This window comes from Cyclopterus lumpus, chromosome 5 (genome assembly GCF_009769545.1).
Source record: "Cyclopterus lumpus isolate fCycLum1 chromosome 5, fCycLum1.pri, whole genome shotgun sequence".
Classification (NCBI taxonomy): domain Eukaryota; kingdom Metazoa; phylum Chordata; class Actinopteri; order Perciformes; family Cyclopteridae; genus Cyclopterus; species Cyclopterus lumpus.
The window spans coordinates 14,413,155-14,439,815 of record NC_046970.1 but is presented as its reverse complement, the minus strand read 5'-3'; the positions used below and the strand labels follow the sequence as shown (position 1 = coordinate 14,439,815).

At 38.9% G+C, this 26,661-nt stretch overlaps 2 protein-coding genes across 2 annotated transcripts in view; one reads left to right on the top strand and one right to left on the bottom strand.

Annotated features, from left to right (window-relative positions):
- celsr2 (cadherin, EGF LAG seven-pass G-type receptor 2) overlaps positions 1–5,702 on the top strand; it is a 57,818-nt gene extending 52,116 nt beyond the window's left edge. The window contains 10 exon segments of the mRNA XM_034532499.1: positions 47–159; positions 381–463; positions 1,048–1,174; positions 1,259–1,369; positions 1,949–2,079; positions 2,174–2,259; positions 2,346–2,510; positions 3,249–3,455; positions 4,218–4,437; positions 5,596–5,702. Of these exon segments, the coding sequence (XP_034388390.1) occupies positions 47–159; positions 381–463; positions 1,048–1,174; positions 1,259–1,369; positions 1,949–2,079; positions 2,174–2,259; positions 2,346–2,510; positions 3,249–3,455; positions 4,218–4,437; positions 5,596–5,617 (1,265 nt within the window). The 3' untranslated portion in view covers positions 5,618–5,702.
- Positions 5,703–10,001: 4,299 nt separating this feature from the next.
- dstyk (dual serine/threonine and tyrosine protein kinase) lies at positions 10,002–25,072 on the bottom strand. The gene is made up of 14 exons (XM_034532502.1): positions 23,914–25,072; positions 22,303–22,712; positions 17,575–18,087; positions 17,206–17,401; positions 15,590–15,828; positions 14,969–15,052; positions 14,697–14,873; positions 13,017–13,146; positions 12,717–12,873; positions 12,041–12,173; positions 11,820–11,933; positions 11,575–11,689; positions 11,226–11,360; positions 10,002–10,191 (listed from the first exon to the last, which is right to left on the bottom strand). The coding sequence occupies exons 1-14, from the start codon at positions 24,110–24,112 to the stop codon at positions 10,004–10,006; spliced, it is 2,790 nt and encodes a 929-aa protein (XP_034388393.1). The 5' UTR covers positions 24,113–25,072; the 3' UTR covers positions 10,002–10,003.
- Between the last annotated feature and the right edge of the window lie 1,589 nt (positions 25,073–26,661).

Here is a 26,661-nt window from a genome sequence, read left to right as displayed (position 1 = left end):
AGCTGTTGGCTGATGCAACCGTCTGTCTCTCTGGGTCTGTCTGCAGGTCTGGCCGTGGGACTGGACCCTGAAGGCTACGGGAACCCAGACTTCTGTTGGCTGTCTATGTACGACACTCTCATCTGGAGCTTTGCTGGACCCATCGCTCTGGTGGTGTCGGTGAGTCCCTGAGATCCAGACTGTTGTTGAAAAAGGACCTTTATAAACACGCTCCAACATGCTCACTCATGATGATTTCATCAGAGCGAGACTAGAGATGTTATTAAATAAACACGGCCTTCACTGTTCACTCAACAGTTATTATTAACAGTTATATTCCGACAGAAAGAGTCTCACAACCTCCTGCCACATTGTGAAGCAGTTTAATATTGTGTCCACAGATGAACGTGTTCCTGTACATCCTGTCGTCCAGAGCCTCCTGCACACTGAGACACCACAGCATCGAGAAGAAAGAGCCTTGTGTGTGAGTGTCCCAATGTTCTCATCACATATTAACACTGTTGACATGCTCAAAGCCATTTCGCTTGTCTAGAGGAGGGAAATTCCCAGCCTGAAATGTTTTAATCAAAACCAGTAAAACTGGACCAACAACCATTTGAAGAATGTTAATAATGACATCAAATAAAACCGTTCCTTCAATCAGAGCCCAAGAATCTGTCCCTGTTGGACTGACTGTCAACATTACAGGGAATCTAACATTGATAAACAAGATTAGTCAATTTAGTGAAAAGGAATCAAATTAATCAAACATTATCAAATAATTGTTTCATTGTTGAATTTTTGTACATTTCGTAGACCAAACAATTGATCTATTATGAAAATAATTGTCCCACAATGCATTGCACAACAGACTGTTTTCAGTTGTAGATGTTTGCATTTGCGCTGCGGTTGTTGTTGCTTTTACATTTCACATTATTTCACAGCGTGCTCATGTTTCACCACAGCTCTTCCCCAGACAATGTGCTGCTCTGTTTCTCAGTCTGAACTCTATGAATGCGTAGAAATCATCCTCACTGCACCTCACTACCTTCTCATGTGATTCTGCAGCTCTGGCCTAAAGACCTCGGGTGGCGTTCTCCTCCTGGTTTCAGTCACATGTTTCCTCGCGCTCCTCTCCGTCAACAGCGACATGATCATCTTCCACTACCTGTTCGCTGGGTTCAACTGTGTTCAGGTGAGCCATCCATTTCTCCCTGAAACACTTTGAATGGTTGATTTCTGTATTTTTTCCTTACCCTCTTCTGTCGCCCAACCACAGGGTCCATTTGTTTTCTTTTTCCGCATTGTCTTCAATAAGGAAGCAAGGAATGCCATGAAATACTGCTGCAGCCGCAAGCGCCCGGATCATATGATCAAATCCAAGGCCTCTGTGAGTCCCTCGTCACAATCTCTGAGAAACTACTCTTTTCAGTCAAATACTCTCTAAAATGTAGCGCACAGCTTGAGTTAGTTGCATCTGTCGGTTAATATTTTGATCTTATAATTCTGCATCTGTTCCCAAAAACAGAAAACTATCAAGTATATCAATGTGTTGAGATATTCTTTCCACTTTAAATGATAAGACTGGTGATTTTCTATATTATTCATATTTACAACAAAGCCCAAAACCAAAAATGTATTCGTTCCACTACCAAGTCCTTCCTGTGTCTCCAAAGCCTTTAATATCTTATTCCTCTGTGTTAAAATTGTTGTCCAAAAACTATTTAAAAAAGTACAACCATGAGCCACTCTGTTGCTATGGGTGACTGTTAGAAATACTCACTAGTGCGTTAGTATGCTGGTTAAAATAAGTCAAATTCCCCTCTTACTCTGTTTGAGTAACAATTGTTAAAAAAACAGCAGTATATGTGTCTATGAGCAGCTGCACAAGATCACATACACCACGTACTCCCTGTTCATTCTATATAATTGCTTTTTACTCACCTCTTATTTGTCGCTGTAATTTCAGGGCTACAAATGCAACACAAACTACATGGACGGCAGATTGTACCACCTTCCCTTTGGAGACTCCAGTGTGTCCCTGAACGGCACCATGCAGAGCGGCAAGAGCCAGCAGAGCTATGTGCCGTTTGTGCTCAGGTAATTAAATGTGATGAGAAAATAAAGATTCATATGCTGTATTATTTCAACAGTGACAGGAGCAGCTGTAAACAGACTTCTTGTGTCTTTTCAGGGACGATGGGTTGAGTAACAGTCAGGCACACATCGCTCTGAACGACCATGCGTCCCTCTTCCATGAAACTAAAGAGCACCTGGATGGTATTACTCTCATTCGGAATCTCTTATTCAGTTGAACTGCAATGATCTGAAGACTGTGTAAACCTCTCCCCTCTGGCTGTGTGCAGACCATGACAGCGACTCGGACAGCGACCTGTCTCTGGAGGATGACCAGAGCGGCTCCTACGCCTCCACACACTCCTCTGACAGCGAGGACGAGGAGGGTCAACTCCCCCCAGAAGAATGCTGGGAAAACATGGCGTCTAATGTAACCAAGAGACCACAACCTCACGGTACTGATACGCATCTGAACCCAGACCCACTTTGTGCCGCTCATATATTATCAACACTTAACAAAAGTATTTCTAAAATCATCAAAGACCCTTCAAACCATCTGGATGAAAATCGGTTGAACAACAAAAAACTGTTTCATAATTTTTTATTTATTTTCTTCAAATAAAGTTCAAAGGTAGCCAGAATTACATGCATCCTCGATCAATTTGTGAAGCACAAGTTTTTCTTAGTTATATTGATGAATATCAATGTTTCTTTCCAATATCTTGTATTTTAATACAAAATCATGTCTATAATTGTGCTTGTGTTTCTCAAAACAAGGTAGAACATATGTCACTTCTGGCTACCTGGTAATGAAATAATGTAGGAACTTTTTTATTGTAAAACAGATGGAATAGTTTTCATCCAGATAGTTTGACGGTTATAGAAATAGTTTAAGAACAGGAGCATGCTTAGCGCAGTGACCAGAATGTAATGCTAATACATGAGAGGCACAAACAAGGACTAATTTAAGCCAATGACACTTAACCTATGTTGACCATGAATGCGCATTCGTAAACCAGGAATAATAATTGTATCGCCACTTATGTTCATTAACACTCTAGTGGAGTGTAAACTCATCCCAACTATCTTGTTTGGTTCATACCATATAAAACTATTATGATTTAATATGTTAAAATAACTGAGTTACATGTTTTTTTCCCACATTCCATGAATTCTTCGTCTCTGTTTCTCAGACAACAGTTTGAGTAATATGTTCTGGCCAGGAGATTACACGGCAGCAGTGAGTGACGGCGAGCTCACGTGTACAGACAGAATGAAGCCGGACACTCCAGAGCAGAGTCTGCGCTGTGACATCCGGACATTGTCGGACGACCAGACGCAGGAGGCCATGACCATGCTGCTGCCCAGTCTGCCAAACATCTATGCCCACCCTCACAAAGGTAAAGTCCAGCCCAAGACTAAGAGCTGCAGGGGATTAGATATTACGTACAACTTGATCTGTTTTTTACATATTGTGGAGAAAATGTAAGGACCATGTGGTCTAGTCAACTTTCAACACTACGTGTCTTTGTGTTGTTTCAAGATAATGACAAAAGTATTTAATAGGAAATGTCATTAACAATCATAGTAGTCATAGAAAAGTCTCGAAAAATGTCTCAGTATAGTATATCATAGTATAGTAGGTCATAAAAACGTCTTGAAGGTCTGAGTATAGTTTGTCATTAAAGAGACATTTTATAAAATATGTCATATAAAAAGTAATCCTATAGTACAAAATAAAAAAAGTAATAGTACGTTCCAAAATAGTTATCCAAAATGTCATCAGAAGTCCGAGTATCATATCTCTTAAAATACGACGAATGCAAAAGCATAGGTATTTCATGAAACAAATGTGATAAAGTCAAAATAATATTTCACAACAAGATCCAGTACTACTATACTATGCTACTATAGTATAGTATGTCATAAAACATTTAGTTTAAAAGGCATAGAATAGTAAGTCATTATACTGTATGTCAGAAAAAACATCACACCAAAAGTCATGATATAGTATGTCATGAAAACGTCAGTAGTAAAACTACAAAGACCTATTCCACTTTGTCATATTGTTTAATTTCAGGAATTATTATGAATAAATTACTTTTTTCAGATTTGTTCCCCGTCTAACATTTGCCACCACATCTTACTTTTATTCTTCGCAGGGATCCTAAAGAAGAAGCAGCTGTCCCCCATTGTAGAGAGAAATGGTCTCAACCGCATCCACAATGAACTTTGTGAAAAAGCATCCGGCACGACGTCTCCGCAGGGATCCTCCTCGAGTGACAGTCGGCCCAAAGCTAAAACCAGGCTGCCGGATCAGCTGAATGGAGTCGCCGTGAGCATCAAGGCAGGGACGGTGGAGGGTGACTCGTCAGGATCAGAGTGAGTATTAACAAAAGCTAACACCTGTATAGCCAGAGGAAGATGAAAAGCAATATTAGATACTAATAGTGAAGCAAAAAGAAACGTCTTGTTTTCTACCTGTAATCGTCTCCATCGTGTGTCGCAGGAGTCATTTTGTGTTTCGGTCTACTGTCTGAGTCAAACCACAATTTGTGATTGTCAGTGATTGTTGTTTTCATTGCTTGTAGTCTATCTCATTTCCACTTAATAATCTGATATTGTATTATTAAACCAAAGGAAGACAGCCCCCATAATGCTATTCCCCAAAGTGTGAAGGGGTCCTGGACAATTTTAATGGCGCTGTGATGTCACTGCTCCAAGACAGTGTAGTTCATAAATGTAGTGCTAAAGTGATGAGTGCTAAAACAACATGAACGCCTATTTTAAGAACAAAACCTGTGGGATTGATTACTTAAACTGGTCCATCCAGTCATCTACATCAGTAGCACATGGAAACAGATTCTCGTTGTGGACATGCAGCGCCAGCTTTTTGTTATCATTGTTTCAATGCTATTTAAACTTTGATGCAACTGTATGTTCCCATTTAGTCTTTTAAAAGAAGAACTAATTAGCACTAAACAAGGCTGTAGTCTTAAACTCTCCCACTTTAAGCTGCAGATGTCCAAAATGAATAAAAGGATGGCTCACTATGATATTAAAGCTCAGCTACTGTATAATGGGTAGTGAGGATAGAGTAGGGATAGACTGGCTGAATACGCATGTGTATATGTATGAGTCTCTTAAAGGTATATATGCATCAAAGAAAGCAGGTTTTTTTAATATCAATATAACTTGTAGGTAACTAATTAACCTTCTTTGCCCCTTCTCTCTTTCCAAAAATCATAGATTTTTATTCTTTAATTTTATCCCATGAAGCTCTGATCCTTATTCAAAACAATCAGGATCACCGTCTTCAGATTGGTACATCATTTTAACATCTGTCACCCCTCTCACAGTGTGTTTGTATGTTTGAGTGTTTCATCGCCTCAGGTGTTTATTTTCTTCGTCTTTTGTGTTCTTTCTCATGTTGTGCTGCATTCATCTCCAACACATTCCTCTCCATCCATCCTGACTCCACCCACCTCCTTCTCCATGTCGTTGTTGTCAACCTCCATGCACCACCCTGATCCCCGACAGCCACTGCAACACCTCCATGTGACCGTGCTGACGAAGGGGTGTGTCTTTGCAGGTCATAGAGCCTCCTTCCTCGACAATGAGTGCAAACCGGGAGCAAAGGACTTCTCCTTAAAAACAAAAAAGTGGAAAGAGAAAGAATTCCCCCTCGTCATCATCCTCTGAAGGACTGTGTCTGTGTCTGTGTCTGTGTCTGTGTCTGTCCGTGTGTGTGTGTGTGTGTGTGTGTGTGCCAAACCTCAGGAGTCTCTGCACTGGCCCAGGCTCACGCACACCGACAGAACGAGTCTCACTCTCCCTTTAAAGAAATCATTTTGTTTACATACTTGAAGAAATGCACTTTTTTTAATTTACCGCCCTAATTTGTTGGTGGTCAATTCTTTTATTTTATTTTTGGAATTTGTTTTATTTGTTCCAGGAAACAGATGTTGTTTTGAAGACCGTGGAACAAGATAGAAGTCATGTTTTTTCGGGGTGGGTCATTTAGTTTTAGACTTGCAAACATTCAGGGAAATCACTTTTTCATGCATTAACTACTTTGTGACGTCTTCCTGGTTTGCCTGCTTTTGTTACTGTTCGAGCTGTTGGTGTTTGTGCCAGTCTGAGTCTGTTTGAGGAGTTCAGGCTCAGGTTATTGAGTTACTTTACACGCCTCAAATGTCCAGGAGGCACACAGCGGTCTAGTGCAGGCTCTTCATGGATTTCTGAACTTGATATCAAGGAGGAAAGACTGTTGGTGGATGCTCCGTATAAGCTATTTCTCATCAATGAAAGATGATGGCAACAGCGGCCTAGACTGACGGCCTTCTCAGCCGCCGAGGGGGCAAAGCTGCATGCGCAGACCTAAAAATGAATCAAAGGACTTTTGATGAATTTGTTTTTGTAAGTCCACTGAGAGTGCATTTTTATGGACGTTAAAAGCACTCTCATTTTTCAGCGTTTTATCTGGAGTGATAAATGCATTCATTCGAGTTCAGTGACTAAACAGCTGTATTTTATAGATTAGCTATGGAGCTTTTGTGATTTGTAAAATAATGCAAAATTGTGCCGTAATACTATTTGCGCTGTAATCCATTTTTACTGTACAGAGTGGCCTGTAAATGAATCAAGGACAAATCTTTAAATGTAAGTAAAAATGTCAACACTAAGAACCTGTTCTTAGTAATCCCTCTTGATCCTCAAGAGGAAATATATTTTATCTTGGTGACTACTTTCAGTCAAATGATGTGATATTTGTGGGGGCCAATTTTCCAACCATATGAATTTAATGTATAGATTTGATGCCATAAAGAAACAACCCTACCAGGTCAATCATATCAACTCTGGTATCCCATCAGAGAATTGTCTCTTTTACTCTGCCACTTCCTGTTTTTACTGATTAAAATGTTTTCTACCATTTCCATCTTGCCTACATTTTTTACCAGTTAAGTCAAATTCACTGTGTGATGTGTTTTGTATTACAGCTTTCTGCTGATATCAACATCCTACAACTGTAATCAAAGATTTACTATAAAAAGGGACGTGGTTATATGTTTGTGTTCTCTTAAATGAATTACACTTTTTTTGTTGTTTTGCAGCTGATGGTTGAAGCAAAGGTTTAGTATTGTGAGAATATATTATAAATACATATATTCACATTACTGCTTTACATACAAATTGTCATAAAAAGTTGTGTTTTAGTCTGTCATTAAAAAGTACTAGGGTAGTATAGTATGATATGAAAATGTGATAAAGTATTATATGACATACAAACTGTTATAAAGAAAGTCCTAATATAGTATGCCATAATGTCATAAAAAGTCAGTGTAGTATGGAAAAGTCCCAGTACTGTATGTCATACAAAGTAATTGTATACTATTTCCATGTCCACTCCATGAAAAAAGCAATAAAAGTCATAGCATTGTATGTAATGAAAATTACATTAAAAGTATGTCATAAAATGTCATAGAATAGTATGTTATGAAAATATCATGAAATAGTATACCATAAAAAATTTCATAAAAGAGAGACATAGTATATTATGCTATACAAAGTCGTGGTATTGTATGTCATTAAAAAGTATTAGTATAATATGTCAAGAAAAAAGGACAAATATATAAATAAATAATAAAAAGGCATAGTATAGTATGTCATAAGATATGTAATAAAAAAGGTTATAGAATACTGTGCGATGAAAGATGCCATAAAAAAGTCCTAGTATGTGATAAAACGCCAGAGGATTATATGTTGTGAAAATTTCATAAAAAATAATAATAACACAAAGACAGAATAGTATGCCATAGAAATTTCATAAAATACTCAAAGTATATCATAACAACATACCTAATATAATATGTCATAAAATCCTAACCAGTTCTTATGATGGACCCAAAACAATGCATGTAAATGGAGTCTGAGCAACAATTTGCTTACATTACAATACATATTTAACCAAGGAGAGAGATGAGGCATGAACAACTCACTAGGTGGTGCTAAAGCTGCTCATTGGTCTTCATCATTTAACTTTTCTCCTGAGCTCCAGCTGGTTCTGAAATGGAAGTCAAGATTTCATGAAAGGAAGTGTATAATAATTACTTCCATTACTATTTTATAAATGTCTAATCTTTGATGAATCAACTAGTCTTTAACTGTAAAATTATGTTATATACAACTTGATAAGTAATAAGCCATCAATAATTCTTAATATCAAATGAAAAATAATGTAGTAAAATTGTCCTGAACTAGATGTAAGCTGTACTTCAAATTCTCCTGACTTTGATCTTACTGAGATACACCGCTGTACATGTGAGCATGATTTGATACATACATAGTTTACCGTGTTTCTTTTCAAACTAGTTTATACTCATGTTACTACTTGAAACTTCTTCAAATGTGCCATTCACATAATTGTATCTGTTAGAGCAGTGATTTCAAACATGGAGGTCACCGGATAAATCTGAGATGATTTTTTTGGAAACCACTTTTCAGCGTCAACGCCCAGTCAAAGTGCATGAAGAAGAGTGACGTATACACTGATGTCTTCTTGCATTATCTTTTATGAAAAAGGGTTTGCAGTTTATGGCGGAAGGAGCAAAACCCATCCCATCTTGATTATTTAATTTAACCTTATTTTACATAATTATTAATAGATACTTAAAGATTTGTTTGAATTCTTCTTTATTTGAGCTCGGTGCTATGTCAGCTGCAGAATGATACCAAATAGTTGGATATGAATCCCTGAATAAAACCTGATCAATTAAATATAGAATGATCAAACAATTACACAACATGTGCATAATAACTGAATGGATAAAAAGAATCTCAACATTACAGCACAAATTAGAGTCTTGGGTCAGAGACACAAAGAGGAGGGTCTCTCCCCCTTCTGTTGGTCTGACAGGTTGAGATACAACTTGCAGGAAGAGCAATGAAACATCCAGTTTATATGGCAGGAAACTACAAGAATTGTAAACAGAGTTGGCTATGTCTGTGTGTGTATATATATATATATATATATATATATATATATTATTATATTATATATATATATACACACACACAATGAATTACTATGACTAGGCCTGGATATTAAGGAAAGGTTTCTTTAAGGTGGTTAATTACGGTTGGACGTGTCCTCAGGAATGTGGCTGATCATAAGCGCACATATGGGGCCATCGAACACGGTACTTAGCCATAACGGTCTGACATGGTAAATGTTGTGACCTCTAGAATGTGAAAGCAGCTCCTGAAAGAAGTTTATTAGTTGTGTCATAGACATTTCCGTTTTATAAACTCGGTGGACATCCGCTACAGGATTTACAAGATAGAAAAACAGAAAAGAATTGTATTTTGCTAGACAAATCAATGCTTATTGTTTTCACAACCAATTAACACTAGTATACACATGCAACCAGTGAAGAGGTGTTGCATGTTGACAAAATGAGTCACAAGCCACTGATTTACAAAAATAATGCTAATTCTTACCTCAGACAAAACCATTGATGTTACACATTAGATGTAAAAGATCATTTTATTTTAAAAAAAGATGTATTTGTAAATATGCAGACATTCAGTTTAAATACAATCTAAAATTAATCTTTTATATATTTTTTATAACACTGGGAATGGATTATTTTTAAAACAATTTGCATCTAATAACAATTCTATGACCAAGCAGCAATTAGCACGGCAATTACATCATAAGCATGTTGAAGAGTTTGTATACAAATGCACAAAGCACAAACAATAAAACACACATATTTGCAAACTTCAGATCTGTGTCAACTCCTAATAAATAATGTAAATCCAACAAAAAGGACGACAGCTCGAACATTATTCATTTGTCTCCCGTTCATCTCCGTACTTTATAAATACAAGAAAGATTATTTCCTGATCAGAATCAGTTACACATGTTAGTTTTTCTGGAGTCATTTCAGTTTGAGTCGTCGAGGCTGCTGCTTTTCTGTTCCGAGCCGCAGTTGCAGAGCCGGACCATGATGCTTTGCAGGCTGGGCTCCACAATACCGAGCAGGGGCCTCTGGGAAGGGTCCCCGTTCCAGCAGGCCTCCATCAGCTGCCAACATTCCTCATCAAAAGTGGGCAACCGTTCAGGTCGGGCTCCTGGAGACAACATGGACACAAGTGAGACAACAGACGGAATCAGAGAGACCCAAAACAAGTCCTCAGGTTGATTACATTTGAGGTTATGAATAAGCTGACATGAATTCAGGAGCTAAAATACTTTGAACTCCATCTTCTGGCTCTGAATTGTCATGGACACAATCTTCAGGAATCAATTATTCACGCCATGTGACTTAATTTTTGAAGAAATAGTTTTTCTTGCCTCCATGGTGAATCAAATAACAGAGAAAAGTCTTGATGAATTTAAGTAGACGATACCAGCAGAACTATATCGAAACAGTTTAAGAACTCACTCGTGCAGTATATTTAATATAAGTCGGATTCATTTAGTTGTACGGTCACTACTTCAACACAAAACTTTTACTATTTAGAACTCTTCATGATGAGTCGCACGGCTGCTGGAGACTGTTTATACGGATCGGTTTCAGGACTTTTCTCTGATTTCTGATTCTCCGTTCACCTCGGAGGCATGGGCGTTTTCTCAACAATTAAAGATAGCATGTGGCGAGTAATTGATATATACAAATGGTCATTTTGTGGGTGAAGTTTTGCTTTAAAAGAAATTTGGAGCAATGGAATTTAAGAACAAAAAAAATGATCCCACAGTTATCATTATATTATGGTTTGAGATAACTGTTTTCCATTCTGTTTCATTCTTTTTTTCTACCCGTTTGTACTTATTCATAGCATGAGGTCTTGACTAATACACATAATCAGTTATTTCCTTGTGGATCAGTGACATCAGAGAATATTAATAAACGCATGAGAAGCATTTAAGTTTCCCGGAATACAATTTCCCTGCATGGATTCAGATAATACCACAAAAATGTCCAAAACGTTTCAATCCCAGTTCCCATCAGTTTGTATAACATCGTGTTTACTGCTCTTGTTTTGTTTGTAAAAACTTCAGTGTGAACACAAACTGGACCAGAACTACAAGGTAACAAACATATTTATTTCCATATATCCATTCCAAAAACAAACCAAACTGTAGGTGTAAAAGCGTGTATTACCTTTTTTAACATTATTCCAGAGCTGGTCCTTACTGGAGCATTTCTCAAAGGCTTCTGGGAGTTTAACTGAACCAGTGCAGAGATACCAGAAAAGGATCCCGAAGGCGTAAACATCAACCGAGTTATCATACTTTCCTGTTAGGAGAAGGGTCACAATGTAAAGGAAATCTTAAAATATAGAGCATTCCTGCACAATTAAGTATAATTTTTTACAGAAGTATAATTTTTTACAGAAGATGTGACACCAATTATATACAAAAGGTCTTATAACATGGTTCTCCTGAAATTATACCTCAGGTAGTTGTTTCATGATGAAAATTATGTGTGAGAAACTGCTCAGTAATCGTACCTGTAAAAAGCTCTGGAGCCATGTGGATCGGCGTTCCAACGATGCTGCCAGACATCATGGCCTCTGGTTTACAGAATCCCAGATCGGTGATCTTTGCACGATTTTGTTTGTCAAGCTGGAAAAGGAAAGAGGGACAGCAGACATCACAAGAGAAGGAAGTGCGTGTTGGGTCAGTGTATAGTGCATCCATGAAGTGTTGTGATATAGATGCTCGTTTGCTGAATTTAAAGTTGGTCTGAACTTACCAGAACATTCTTTAGCTTTATGTCTCTGTGCAAGAGGCCCTGACCGTGGAGGAAGCGGATCCCCTCCACCACATCCAGGGCGATCTGAAGTCTCTCCCTCAGTGATAAACCGGCCTGGTAGAGATGGAGAGAGAAAGGAGACTTAACTGGAAGTAAAGAATGATATTTTACCTAAAAATCAATGATAGTCTCTTTTTCCAATCTCTGCATTGTCCAGTCACCTTCAAGCCTGTATAGAGGTCTCTGTGCAGCCGCTCCATGATGAGCAGCACAGCGATGCTGGAGCCGCCTCCATACGTGTGATCGATCACGGAGCCATGTAGGTCCACAAGCCGCTCGTGCTTGGGCAGGGACCTGAAGCAACACACAGCCGACTTCAGTAACATGATCATAAAATTAAATCACTTTTTGTTTAAGTGGCACTCCTTAAGATTTCAGTCCTGGTTGATCTGAAATTCTATTCTAAAGAAAATACTATAAAATATATCAATTCTGCAGTACTTTAATCAGTCAATGAAGTCACAGTGTATTGATGTATGTCTTGTTTGTCCACATAAAGAAGCTTTCCCACGTTCCGTAATTAGAAACGTTCAACAGGTTTCAACAGGCAAAACACTCTATATGGTGGGTGGAGTTTGGCAACTGTCATGTCCAATGAAAACATTTCTGCACTTGATGAATGTAGCTTATCCAGAAACTGCTCAAGCCATTTGGAATTTCCCATCTCCCCTCAGCTGTGAGGAGTATTGAGATTTGTACCTGCGGCAGTTTGGTGTGAAAAATTAAATAACTCAGAGACAAACAGGATCACTGCTGTGATCATGCCAAAGCAGCTGTCTTTACAAGTCTGTCTGTGTGTGTGATGTTTTTACAGTCGCTCTCCTCTCACTAACTCACCTTGTGTAGTGAAACTCCAACGCCAGGTCGTTCCAGTGTTTATCATCAGGTGGTACCACAGACTTCAAGGCACATGGGTAGTGTCCTCCCCAGCTGTCACACAGGTACACAACTCCGTACTGACCCCGACCCAACTCTCGCCCGAGTTTAGGCTTGCCTGTCATAAAACAATGCACTCTTTGGCAAATTTGTAATTTTGTAATGTATTTGCAAAAGATACAATTCAAAAAGGGTTTTTGCAGCGAAATGTGAGCAGATTGAATTTCTCTTTTTGTGTGTAAACATTTGGTGGTGACTAACCATGCAGCAGCACGTCCCTGAGTGAGCGGCTCTCCAGAGACAGGCGGGCCAGGCGAGGGGCGTGGTCCTTCCTCACGCGCAGCCACAGGTCCTCAGTGCGCTCCAAACGACCCGTGTGGCCTTCCTCCAGCTACAAACACCAACACATGACATAATATCTCCTGGTTAGCATCACAAGTAGCTACTCAATGACTAGTTTCATTTAACAGTTATTCATAAGACTTTACACTCGTAGTAGAGCAACGGCTAATGTGTCTTACTTTGACTGAGGACAACTGCCCTGAGGTTCTCAGTGACAACATGCTTGTTGTCTTGACCTCTGTGGGCGTGTCATTTGTCAGACTTGTTAATGCAGAGTGCTTGGTCAACAAAGTTACTCCTTGATGGATTTCATGTTTATTTTTGGCTGACAGTACAGGGTTGAGTTCTCATCACTGGTGTTTGCTTTGTGCTCAGCTGGAACTTTTAGGAACAACAATCTCGCAAACTGTAAAGTTTGCGAGATTGTTTGCGAGATTTGTTTTTAATAATTAACATCTAAAGATTGTGTTCTGTTGTCTGGTATATTGTCTAATTATTGTGTTAATACCCATTGGCCTCTTTTAAATCACCACTTAAGATTCACTTTTACCATTTATCTATGTCTTCATTATTGTATCTGTTCCTTGTTTGTTATTTGTTCTTTTTGTGTAATTGTATCCATTATTTTAGTTCTGTTGTTTTAATTGTATTAGTTAAATGTGATTTGAGCTCCTGCTGTATTTTATCTGTACTCGTTTGTGAAGCTCTTTGAAACGATAATGGTGTATGGGGCTATATAAATAAAGTTATTATGAATTTGTTCATTAACAATCAGGTTAGTACAATTTTGATGGCCTGAAAACTGTATTTAGCCATCATAAGTCTGCCTCTTCATTAGGTTTGAATTATGATTAGCTTTTTACTTATTTGCTGGGTAAAGTATGCCAAGTTCATTCATATGTATAACATCAGTGGATCTTTGTAATATGCAAAGTTGCTGAAGAGAAATAGTTGAAATGTACGCATCTTTCTTTTCACTAAGAGGAGGTCCAAGATTGTCAAAAAGTGCATTAGGAAACCTTTAAGATACTGACATGCAGTGAAAAAACATTAAAAAGGGGGACAGTTTACACCAAAATCTAAAGAAATATGTACTATTTAGCAATCTAGATTGTTTTGACCAGAGATTCTATCTCTATAATATATTGTTTCCTCTACTTGTGATTCTGCAATTTTTCAAAGGAATATGCCAGAACAATAATAATGTTTTATGAGGTTTACATGTTTGAGCTTCACTCAATCACTTAATCAGATAGATAAGAGTTATTAAGCGCGGAAGTGTAGTCACTGATATGACCCACACTGTCTGTCATGTGATTATTATCATCGGCACAATTTCACTTGAACTGATTTGTCAAAGACTTCAAGGACGGAGTTGTAGCTATTTTCACACTGGGGCTCAAGTAAGTTTCAAAAAATCATCAGACAACTCAGAAAGGGATAGCCGGGCTTAGCTCAGCTTGCCCCTCCAGTCTACATGTGTTTTGTGGACATGTGAGGGGCCCTTTTGAGGGGGCAACAAGGTTGTTGCATGATACAGGATTGGAGAGAGAAAGATGAGAGACAAAAGAAAAGGGCAGAGAGAAAGAGAAAGTGCACCTGGCGCAGAGATGCTGCGAAGGCCTCGTGGGAGCTGTTAAGGCGGGTTCTGAACTGGGAGCAAATGCTTTTGGCCAGTTTAGCAGCACTGAGACTTTCTATGGCGTCCTGGGCCACTTTCCGCTTCCACTCTGGAGAGACGGCAGGAGGGTTCACAAATGTTATCCTGTGGATTATCTAGAGACAAGACACAGAGTAAGAACACCTCTTCAGAAGTCACTGATCACCTTGCGTTTTGAAACGCCTATTGCTGAATTTTTTTAGACACTGACCTGTTTGATTTGTTCCCAGAAGAGTCTTGAGACAGAAGATCCTGAATGAAATGTGACCTCCACATGATAGGCAGCATTTAATAACTGTGGCAGATGAGAAGAGGGAGTAAATATGCAGCAAATCCACCTCCTACAATATCAGAATGCCGTCTGATGGTCTAAAGGCGTGTGGCGCTGAAGGCAAGCGGCGTTGACGAGGCTAATGAAGGCTATGCTTGATAAAATTTCACTTTTCTTTGTTGGAAAACCACTTTTTTTTAAATATTTGTAATGCTAATAAGTGTCTGATCCCATGTTGAACCCTTTTGTTTTAGTTTTCAACTTTCAATTCAGAATCAGAAGTGTCTATTGCCAGGTAGGTTGAACATACAAGGAATTTGACTCGTTGGTTGGTGATTGGTTCATACTCAGGTTTATATGATTAAATGAACAGTAAACAGAGATGTTCCTACAACTTCAAAACCTAAAATATTCCCTCAAAACATTTTTCATATTGGAGCCTCAGTCAGAAATTACTTTGTATTTGTATATAACTTTTCGTAAAAAACATTTTAATATCAATATCAGCATTATTATTAATAGTATAAATAAGGTTCCTGTTTTTCGCAAATTACTGCCCACCTGTTTGAGGTGATTGGAAGTGATATTGTGGACAGAGGAATCCATGTGTGACTTCTCCAGACTGTTGAGACACCGCTCCAGAGTTCCTACGAAGCTCTCCCTTAGGTAGTCCACAGAGCTGATCAGCTTATTTGCCACGGCCTGATTCAAACGAACCACTATCAGCTCCTGGATCTGGTGGATACAAGATTTGATCTCCCTCGATGTAACAGGCTCTCCATTAGTTGTTACGATGATGTCTGCAGTTGAAAGAAAATAGTTTGTCAAGTAAATATGTAGTGTATGTCTCCAACAGCTCAGAATTCCTGATGAATTAATGAAGTCAGATATTGGTATGAGAAAGTCTTGATGTTGAAGCGAATGGAGGCAAACTGGAATCACCTTAGAGCACCTCTTGCTGTGTTGTTGGGTGCCAGAATTAAAAGAGTATGGCTCAAACTTTACATTTTATCACACCCTTTAGAGGTTGGTGGATAATTGATATATAAAAGGGCAATAATAATAATGATAGACATCGGCAGCATCAGAGAGAATGGTTCAAATAAAAAATAATCTGAATGGGTACCACGAGTCAGTCATCTTTTTTTTAAATAGAAACATAATAAAGAAGGAATTAAGTTGAAGATTTCTAGAGCGAGATAAAGAAGGCACACATGCAGTCATTTTTGAGTAAGCTGATGTGAACCCACAGGACCGAGGTTACTATGGTCTGTGTAGGAAAATAACATTTCCCACATCCTATAATCTAAAACAAGGATGGATATTTACTGTAGAAAAACTCATAGGTTATGATTTAGTTAAACTCACGAGTATAGAAACACTATTATTCACAAATTAAGATAATGTAATATATTAGATCACATTTTGGAAAAAAACATTAAATTTGAACTGTTCCTCTTATCTGAAGAGGAAATTCATTTTGTTCACAGTAAATCAGTCCACATCTGGACTGAAGCCAAACACATTGTCACAAATTATTTTTTGGCCATCAACAAACAAACTAAATGTTTTTTATTTAATAAAGGCATGCATTTAATAAATAGTCTGACAGCAGCAGAGACAACCTAACATAATTGTATAAATATGTTTTGCTGACTAAACACCATAAATGAAAACAAAAGCACACAATAAAATAAGCTGCTGGTAAAGCATTATTTGTTATTCTAATATCCATTAAAATCACAAGCTTGTAATACATTAGTAATGCATTAGTATGTACTCCATAAAAAAAGAGCTGATTAGATTGGAAGTACGCTGATCTGGTTGGGGAACAGCTTTCGTAATCTTTACAGTAATATTTGCTCACTGTAAAACATACATTTTACTTAACTACTTTAGTTTGTGTCGTGTTTAGTAAACTATAAGGACTATAAATACCCTGAACTCTTTTTCTCTATTCCTCTCAACTCTTTAAATGTTTCTCAAACCCGCTCTGTGTTATGAAAGTTCAAATTTAGGAGCAAACGTATTCATTACTTATACCAACTTTTATCATGTAATTATTTGGGCCACCCCTTAAAACATAATATCTTTGTAGACAATATGACACATCTTGACAAAACCACAGCAGAGAAAACCTGCGTTATGGCATTTATCCAGGCTGTTTACTCACTAACCTGTAAACTCCAGATTGGCAGCATCCTCCAGCAACTGCTCTTTCATGCTGCCGAGTGTTTCCACAATCATCTCCTTCATCTCTTCCTGTTTGCGGTTAGCAATGGCCATCAGGGAGGTGAAGAGTTCCCCCTCTTTCTCACGGGTGTACTCCAATCTGCGGGGGGTTATCTGCAGGTCCCTCTGCATGTCAAAGGCCTGCAGAGAAGAGAAGCAGAGAAGATAAAAGTCTGATGGGGATTTTTCAAGGGCATACTGAGTCAAAGTAGACTAAGATCAAGCAGTGCATACAAAGGTAGTAACAACTGTCATGAGTATGAAGCAGTAGAACAATCACAGTGATACAGATCAAAAGTGCATCATCCTCTGACCTGGTTGATGAAAAGATCTAGACAGCGACAATGAACCCCATTAAGCAGGTTTGCAGCCTCCACCTGCTGGTTTTGAAGCACTTGACGAGTAAAAGGCACCAGCAATCGATGCAGCCTTTCGAAAGCCTCACCCAGCACGCTCTGGGGCTTGGCACCCGGGGTGGGTGTCTGTGTAGGGGCGCCACAGGAGCAGTGTCCTACTGGGCTACTAAGGAAGCCGAGGGAGAGTAGCTGCTTATAGAGGGCGCTCTTCTCCTTATCTCTCTCCCTTTCCCTCTCTCCACGGCGGCCGGGTTTTGGTGAGGCTGCTGGCATTGTGTCAGGAATACGAATAAAACAGATAGGAAAGGAGAGCATCTCTTTGACCTTCCACAGCTCAGCCACATGGTCTGTGCTTAGGGAGTCCTGGTTGATGGCATAGAGTATGATGGGGATGACAGTGCGGGTGCAGTCTGCCAGTGCCTCTTCTATGGGCTGGACACTCGGACAAGGCACTACCATGACCTTTGCTTCCTAAAGACAAACCAGAAAAAGAAAAAAAACTGCTGTAAATACAGTAAATAATTAGGAAATATGGTTCTGTGAGAAAGAAAATGTGCCAAAAACATATTTTCATATTTACTTAGTAAAAATCCAGCCATTCAGACCACTAGGAGGATACCACAGGATTTAGTTGATGAATTTGTACTGCAATATACTACTGAATCAAAAATGTAAGTCAAAGGAATTTAAAGCTGCTGTACTCATTATTTTTTGCATCCAATTATTATGTGTAATGTGAAAGGTGTCGCTTGTGGTGACGTATCCACAGCTAACTATCAGTTAATGAGCCGGACATTTTCTTCAAGAGTTGGTGTAGAACAAAAAACAGAGCTAAAGGGTGAGTGAATATGAGGCTTATACTCACCAGGTGAAAAAACTATAGCCCCTGTTACATAAAGTGTTCAAGGCACTTGGAGCACAGTTTAAGACAATGTATGTTCAAAGATATCTAAACAGCCTTAACTGCAAAAGGAAGAAAAAGCACACTTCCACACATATCACATGCTCCTTCTATTTCTGAACACTGAATGGCACATCAATATTTGTGGTGGTCTTGGGAATTTTCTGCGACAGGGTAGGAAAATGACACAAGTAGTTTTCTTAACCCTTGATAAATAACGACTTTAACAAAAATACTCTCGGAGAGGGCTTGAGAGGGAGACCATGATGGGGGTGGGGGACAGCCTGAGAAAAGAGGCCAAAATGACCAACAAAACAACAAACACAAAGGAGACAGTCAGTCCTGTCTCCAAGAAACAGAACAGAGCCCATCTGAGCAGTCTCTTTAGAACAAAGATAGCCTACAAACATTTGTTCACAACCAATCAAAATCAAGACAACTGATTTATTGCAGTCAGTTTTCAACAAAACCCATCAAGAATATGTAAGCATGTTAGCTATTTTGAAGTTACTATTTTGTTTTTCTCATGTCTGTTAATAATACATTATATTTGCATAGCGCTTTAAAAAAGGTACTAGAAGTATTAGAAGTATCAGTGCGGGTTAGCATTAAACAAAGCAACAGTCAAGACAAACAGTCATTTTGATAATCAAGCATTATTAGCATATTTTAAGGGTGACTGGTAATATAACAGGCCATTGTTCACAATAGACTTGCTTATGTGAATTCATGAAGCAATAAACATAACCGAATATGTAGCACAAGAATTTTCTAAACGTGGTGATAGCATATCACCCTTTTTGTCCCCCGGGTGTTTAAGTTAAGGTGGGAAGCATGGGTTAACTCTGGGATGAAGAGAAGGATAATTAGCAAGTTGGCCAGTAAGACAGGTTGCTGTGATTTTGGCATGAGTGTGTGAATACCGCAGGGAGAAGACAGATTCTGTGCCTTTGTGCCTCCAAATCAAACACGTTAATCTTTTATTCATTCAGCAGAAACCTAAAAGGAGTGGCACACTGCTTTAGTTTTTGACAAAACTATGTTCACAACTATCAAAATTATAGGTATATATAAAAATGTGTTGTAGATTATTTAATTTGAGCATGGAAATACATGATAATTGGTCTTTCTGTCGCTCATCTGTGATAATGTCTGTATTATTACTACGAACAATAACGCCTCTGACGTCCTCACAAATGTGACCAACTTTGACCCCAAAAAAGGGTCCGCAAAGCCCACGCCTCTCAGTCACATGTGAAAATGAACAACAATGTGAAATGACTGGCTTTACTTCCAGCACTAATATTTTCCTTGCAGGCGCTCATCTATTATACTTTTGTCTCTTTGCGATAAGACAGTGGTGTCTCTAGATGAAGCAGTGAAAAAGGGTTTTAAAATGTAAATTAAGTCAACAATACTTCATTTACTTGTTGATCACAAAAAGATAATGAAGAGAAATGCAAATTTCATACCATAGGTTTTTACCAAACATATTTTTAAATATTCAGTCACGCATTTAAATATAATAACAATAATCAAACATTCATTTTAACTAATAAGAATGTTCACAAATTAAGTGTTTCCACAACACCATTGAGACAAACTGACTGGTGTGTTTTTGTCACAGACATATTTTTGAGGATTCATTATTCTTTTAAATGTGTCAACATTAGTACAAATTGATTTTCTCAGGAAAGATGCTGGGGAAATAAAGTGGTGAAAGGGTATTTTCAATTAGCACAGCTCACACAAACCACAAGTAAAAAATAATAACTTGTATTACTACTAAAAACACAAGAAATTACGTGAACAACCAGTGTCGCAGAATTTAGGTGAAAACATGGTAACTTCACCACATTGAAGGGTTTGGGATTTTTTTTTACTATGACCTAGTCATGTGAAACGCACCAGACCAGTGGCATTACGTAAGTGGGCTGGGGCGGGTGGGCTGCCCCGAGGCAGAGCAAGGCCTTGTTTCTGAGCCGTGGTCTAAAGGATTAGAGACTAATTTCCACGTGTCACACATGATAGGGAAGGACTACAATCCTCACACCATGCTAGATCAATTCACTCCCACAAGATATTGTGATGTTCAGGTCACACTGGCCGAATACCAGCACAGTTCCACTTTGTCCAACAAGGTTTCCTTTTTTACGTAGCCACAGTAACCTGTGAATCTGTTTTTGTGCTAAAAACCTGAACAGGAGAATTGTGACTGGAAATTAACGTATTTCTGAAAAGTAGCACAAATCAGGTAAAGTATAAGACTGAACAACTCAGAAAATAATCAGCTCTCCTAAGTAATCTGTTTGTGAGCTAAACCATGTGTGAACAAGGCTAATTCAGGCCAGAGACAAGCATGAAAAAAAAATCTAATCATCTTTCCTTTTGTTTAGTCCTACAAGAGGAAATGCCACCACACAAAATAAAAGTTTAAAATCAATGAAATCACTAAAGGACTGTTTTTGTCATGTTGATGTGCAGTACAGTAAACCACTGTATGACCGACAAAATCAGAATAGTATATAAAACTAGCAGACATTTAAAAAAACTCAACCTTTCTTAATTAGCAACCTTCACTGGTTACCGGTGGCCGCCCGCATCCGCTTCAAAACATTGGTGCTTGCGTACTGTGTTGCGAACAGATCGGGTCCGGTCTACATCCAGGACATGGTCAAACCGTACACCCCAGCCGGTTCACTTTGCTTGGCTTCTGCCAATCGGCTTGTAGCTCCTTCACTTCGAGCTAAACACTCTACGAAGTCACGACAGTTTGCTGTCCTGGCTCCTCATTGGTGGAATGAGCTCCCCATTGACATCAGGACATCTTCCGTCGTAAACTAAAAACACATCTTTTTCGACTATACCTTGAATAGGGAAGGTAGCGCCGTAGTAGCACTTTAGTAGCACTTACATGGCTCTTACTGATAGTACTTTGTAGTTTAACTTTATTGAAGAAATTGTACTTCTATGATTCTTGTTGTTCTGAGTTTGGACTCATGGTTTAATGCACTTATTGTAAGTCGCTTTGGATAAACGCGTCAGCTAAATGACATGTAATGTAATGTAATGTATACCTTAAACTGTGCCAAACCTCCTTTTAAAAAGTTTTAAAACACCATATTACAATTATAAATCAAAATGTGAATTTTCTAATTGATGATTGTAATGTCAATTAATCCGTTTTTGTCAAAAGATATTCACAGACATGTTCTAAGTAAATGGAGGACCATGCAAAGACTTCAGGTCCATTTGAAGTTGAACTGAACCCTCTGAATACTGCTCATGGGTCAGCAGAGATATCCTCTCTACTGGCCTAAGGAAGGGTGTGTATACATATCCAACAAATCTTACAATATCAACTCTTAGAACACTTATGTGTATTCAATAGCAAATTAATCTACTTACTTCAGAATGTGATACCATGGGTGCCCTGTGTCACATATTAGACAAACTAGTAATGTCCTGATGCCAACATCTGATGTCATCAACTTAGTTTTGCTCATGACATTTCTGGTAAAAGCTTTTCCAGAGGGCTTTCCAGAGCTTTCTTCCATAAAACAACAACATCCACTTTTCATCCAAGCTCCTTAAAAAAATACAGCAGTGAGCAACAAGTCCACAATGCCTAATCTTACTGCAAATGTATAGAAACTTAAATGTAAAAGTTTATGACGGGGAGAAAAAGTAATGATCAAACTCTTATTTAGACTGAGTGGACACTGCATGGAAAGTAGATCCAATAGGTTTCACACAGAATCTGCTGCCTGTGATTTAAAGCCTACCTGTAGCAGTGGGTGATGTAGGGTGATCTCCAGCTCTGCTAGCCTGTGGGCCGGGTCCTCACATTCCTCATGGATCTCCAGGTCTTCCCGGGGTACCGTGTCCCAGCGACCACAGTTAGCCGCCAGCTGGTGCACCAGCTCATACTGGCCCGGCAGTGCCAAGCTGAGCCGTGTCTGTCTCCCATGGGTGAAACACAGCTTCCGCCTCTTGCAGACAGTGCCCTGGACTCCTTCACAAGCCTCTCCAGCCTCTGGGCCCAGTGGCAGCAACCTCTCCCCCAGAAGGCAGTTAAGCAGCTGGTAGCGGGCAGCACAGTCCTGGCCGAGTACCAGAATGTACGGGGCAGCGCCCACTGTGTTACGCAGGAACTCTTCCTCATGGCTTGGGAAAGAGATGCAGCTGAGCTGGCCTGAGAAAACAGACAGAACACAAAGAGGTATATGATGTTGGGAAGTGGACCTTGACTTTCAGTTGCATCAGCATTATTCCCAGGATTCCCATAAGATCCTTGTCCAATATAAGAGATGTACTTATTTGACAGTCTGATATTATTCCTGGGGCTATTATTTCCCGATCCAGCACTAAGATGTTGAGCACACACACACACAAAAGAACCAATTCAACCTTATTATCGAGGGTATCAGATATAGGCCTAATCCTCAGTGATGCTGAGTCACAGTCTAAAACAGTTATATAACAAATAGAGAGGAGAGCAGCCTTGGCCTATTTCAACTGCATTTCTTTCTAATGTTTGGCTTTACCTGTAACCGTTACTCTAATCGACCATTCCCCTACTAATATTCACCCCTTGACCGAACATGACGCCTTAAAGCCTATTGTTTCAGACAGACCGGTGCTGAGCATTTGACTGCATGACCCCTGCACAGTGGATAGACGAAACAGGCAGTTAATGCATACCTATACATAACTTCTACCAACATATTAGATCAAGCACTATTAAAGTATCTCGCTGAATCATGTAAAGTGAAGACGTGTTTAGCTTTATGGTTCCTTTTTTCTGTTGATTACAACTAATCTTTGGCTTAACAATGTTCATCTAACGTTGAGGATTTTGATCATCTCTGTAAACAGCACACCGGCTCTGAAGAAAGACACTTGTGCAGATGTGATCCATTACATTTCATACAATCACTCCTGTGCATTGAAACGATTTACATGAAATGTTAGGAAATATGGAGTTTTGGTCATGTGATCCAAAATCAAAGGGGGGGTTGGGTATGATCAATTTAAAGTTGGACTCACAGGTTTTAATACATACCTAACCAGTCACTAAAGCACTCACACAAGGAACAATCAATGTAAAATAGAAGAATGTGTGTGTGTTATTCAAGGCTCTTGGCCAGCTACAGAGTGTAGAAATATCAGCATATTTGGAGCACTTAGTCTACTCATGCTTTTCAGAAGGGGGCTTAATCCCTTTATTTTCCCAAAACCGAATGAATGCATTGTTGTTGTCTATTTGTTGGTAGAGAAATATCTTGGCAGCAGAAACGGCTTTTCTTTTAGACATAGGATACAGATGTACAACATGGGACGCTTTAAAAAAACGGCACCCCAGGGATGTTGCTGCAGCATGTGTTCAAACCTACCTGCCTCAAAAGAAGCTGCATCCGAGCTCATGGTTGATGCACAAGCATTGCTGTAATTTTGCCTTATTTCCCGGAAAAACGCGTTCGTCTCCTTTAAGTTCTTCTTCAGTTGTATGGTGTGTTTGTTGTAGCTGTTAAATATCCTCGTCAGTTCCCGGGCTAAAGGTGTCGTTTTCTGTTGTTGTACGTTTCCCTCCATGGTCAGCAGTCTTCTCCTCGTTGTGGTTCACACGGTTCAGCAGCTGCTTAAACCCCAAATTGAACGTCTTAGCTGCTCAATGGTCCTGTTACACACCTTTTTCCCTTGAGTGCTAGTTAGTCAAGTTTGTGTGCTGCGTTAAATAATTCACTTGAAGTTTAACACGAGGAGTAGTGTTGTGCTGGACAGACAACAGTCCCTGTAGGGGGTTGTGTCCGTGAGTACAGGCCAGGCAGTTGGCTTTAGTTGGTATGATGTTGAAGCAGACTAGCTAGCTTAATGTCGTACCTCGCGGGTAAGATAACTGAAAGGTTGTAAGTTAGTTAGCTAGCTAGTTGACTCGAAGACAGGTATTAACGGTTAGCTAACAAAGTGACCACTATTTCGGCATGTTTCTTGTTAATAGTCTGTCTGTCTGATAACCGACTGTCAACAACAACACTAACGATAACACCACAATGATGCGTTTCGGACTAATGTGCTAAATAATGTGTGTTGGTTCGACCTGGCTGTTGTCCAGATAACATCCGCGCAGCTAGCCAGAAGGCATCTCCCGTCCGTCCCTGCCTTGGCCTGGCTCAACAGACATAGTAATTACCTCCACCATACAGCTCCGTGTTAAAAGTGGGGAGCAACTTTGACAGTTGCCACTGAAAGACAACCTGAGAGCGACAAAAAACGTTGTCGTTTCCTTGATGCGGCTCCGTGGGGAAAAGCTCTTCCTAAACTGGGTCAGGCCCGGGGAAGCAGGCGGACATCTCCCTGGAGAGAGCGACGGCGAGACAACAAAATAAACGTTCTCTTTTGGTGGCAATGATGAGGAAGACGAAGAGGAGAGTCAGTGGTGGTGCAGGGCGAGGTGTGTTCAGTCCGGGGCCAACTCGCATAGCTGAGACGAAGCAATCAAATCAATGCAAAACAGAAAGTCGACACAACCAAAGTTTAGGGAGAGGAAAGGGCGGGGTTCGGGATGGCGCACTGCAGTATGGGAAATGTAGGAATATTGGTATTAGAGCATCAATAGCTGGCTACTGTCCAGTATGTTGTTGGATCGTTCCTGTATTTCAGGAAGCGTAATGTTACTGTTTCCCATGGCAAACAAATTACAATAGAGCTCATTTGAAAAATTATTCCACCAAGAAAAGAGAAACAGATTGATGTCAGGTTGAAAAAAAAATAGAAATACTAATGGCACGGTCAACATTATGAGATGTAGAACATTTATAGTATTGGTAATATAAATATACATTGAAATCATAAAAGGAATTAATTCGACGTAGTGTCTCATTTTTAAAACTTGTTTTCTGACAATTGTTGTATATTATTAGATTAGATTCAATGTTATTCATCACACACAGTAACACTATGCAGTTCAGCCTCAAACCAAACAGTATAGCACAGTAACATTTAGAGATGTTTAATGATACACTAATGTAAAGAATGGATAATAGACCAATGTCCTCTAGTAATAGAAAGAAGGGATGTATATGTCATATATACCAAATAAACAAACTATACAAAATGTGTAAGGTAGGTATGATGGTGGTCAATATGTATATAGCTTATATGAACATAATGAAGTATATACAGTAGGATGGTTATGTACAATGTAAGAGACAATATATACAGCTGTCAGTGTTAATTGACATTATATAATCAGTTAGATAGATAACTACTGGGATAACTGGGAGCTGCAAATACAGCAGACATTAACTTATTATCTCATCATTCTAATTTTAAACATGAAGACCAGTTTACTTGTCCCAGAAAGAGTACTATTCAGCCTGTGAAAACAGTAGTAATATCATTAATGGGCTTCCATCATAAATCTTAGGGGTCAAAGAATACTAGTTTTATATAGTCTTGAATAACTAATTAGTTCCTGCGATGACTAATTTGTTAGCAGATATTATTAATTGTTGTGGAACATGTATGGAAAAGGAACAAGAACGCTCCATCTTGTTGGTTATACATCATCAGCATGTAAATGTATTTCTGTGTCTAATTGGGGTTATAAGAAGACTGATCATGTGCACTGGAGGAAATCTAGAGCTTGTTTCCCCTGCAGACTAAAGTATATTGTTAATTCACTTCACTTTACCAGTTTTTCTAAAAGGTTCCAGGGACCCCCAGCAGTCTGTGGCACTCTATCAGAGGCTCTGTGAAATAATTAGCTATAAATGATGAAATTGTGGTGTATCATTAAAAAGTACATATCTACCGATGCATACCATTTAATAATAATAATGCATTTAATTTATATCGCGCTTTTCGTGATACTCAAAGACACTTTACATAACATAATTATAACATCCTAAAAGCTAAAAAAATAAGAATAACTAAAATTACAGGTAAAACAAATAGGGACTTTCTCAGTTGCTCAGAGTCTAATAAATAAAAATAATAAGAACATGGAGCAATAAAAACAAATATACCGTGTCAATTACCCTCTCTCATTTTAGCTTTAGGCCAATAGAAACTCTGATATAATTGTGACAGACAGCAACAAATTCCTAATTTTAAAGCTGAAACGCATCAGCTTTTGACTG

What these genes read in the sequence shown, in the direction of transcription:
- dstyk (XM_034532502.1), bottom strand. Translation starts at nt 24,112, where the DNA reads ATGGAGGGAAACGTACAACAACAGAAAACGACACCTTTAGCCCGGGAA. An exon ending in TGCCAATCTGGAGTTTACAG is followed by an intron (nt 15,829 to 17,205) that starts GTTAGTGAGTAA and finishes TTTCAACTGCAG; the next exon opens with ACATCATCGTAACAACTAAT. An exon ending in TAAAGCTAAAGAATGTTCTG is followed by an intron (nt 11,690 to 11,819) that starts GTAAGTTCAGAC and finishes TTCCTTTTCCAG; the next exon opens with CTTGACAAACAAAATCGTGC.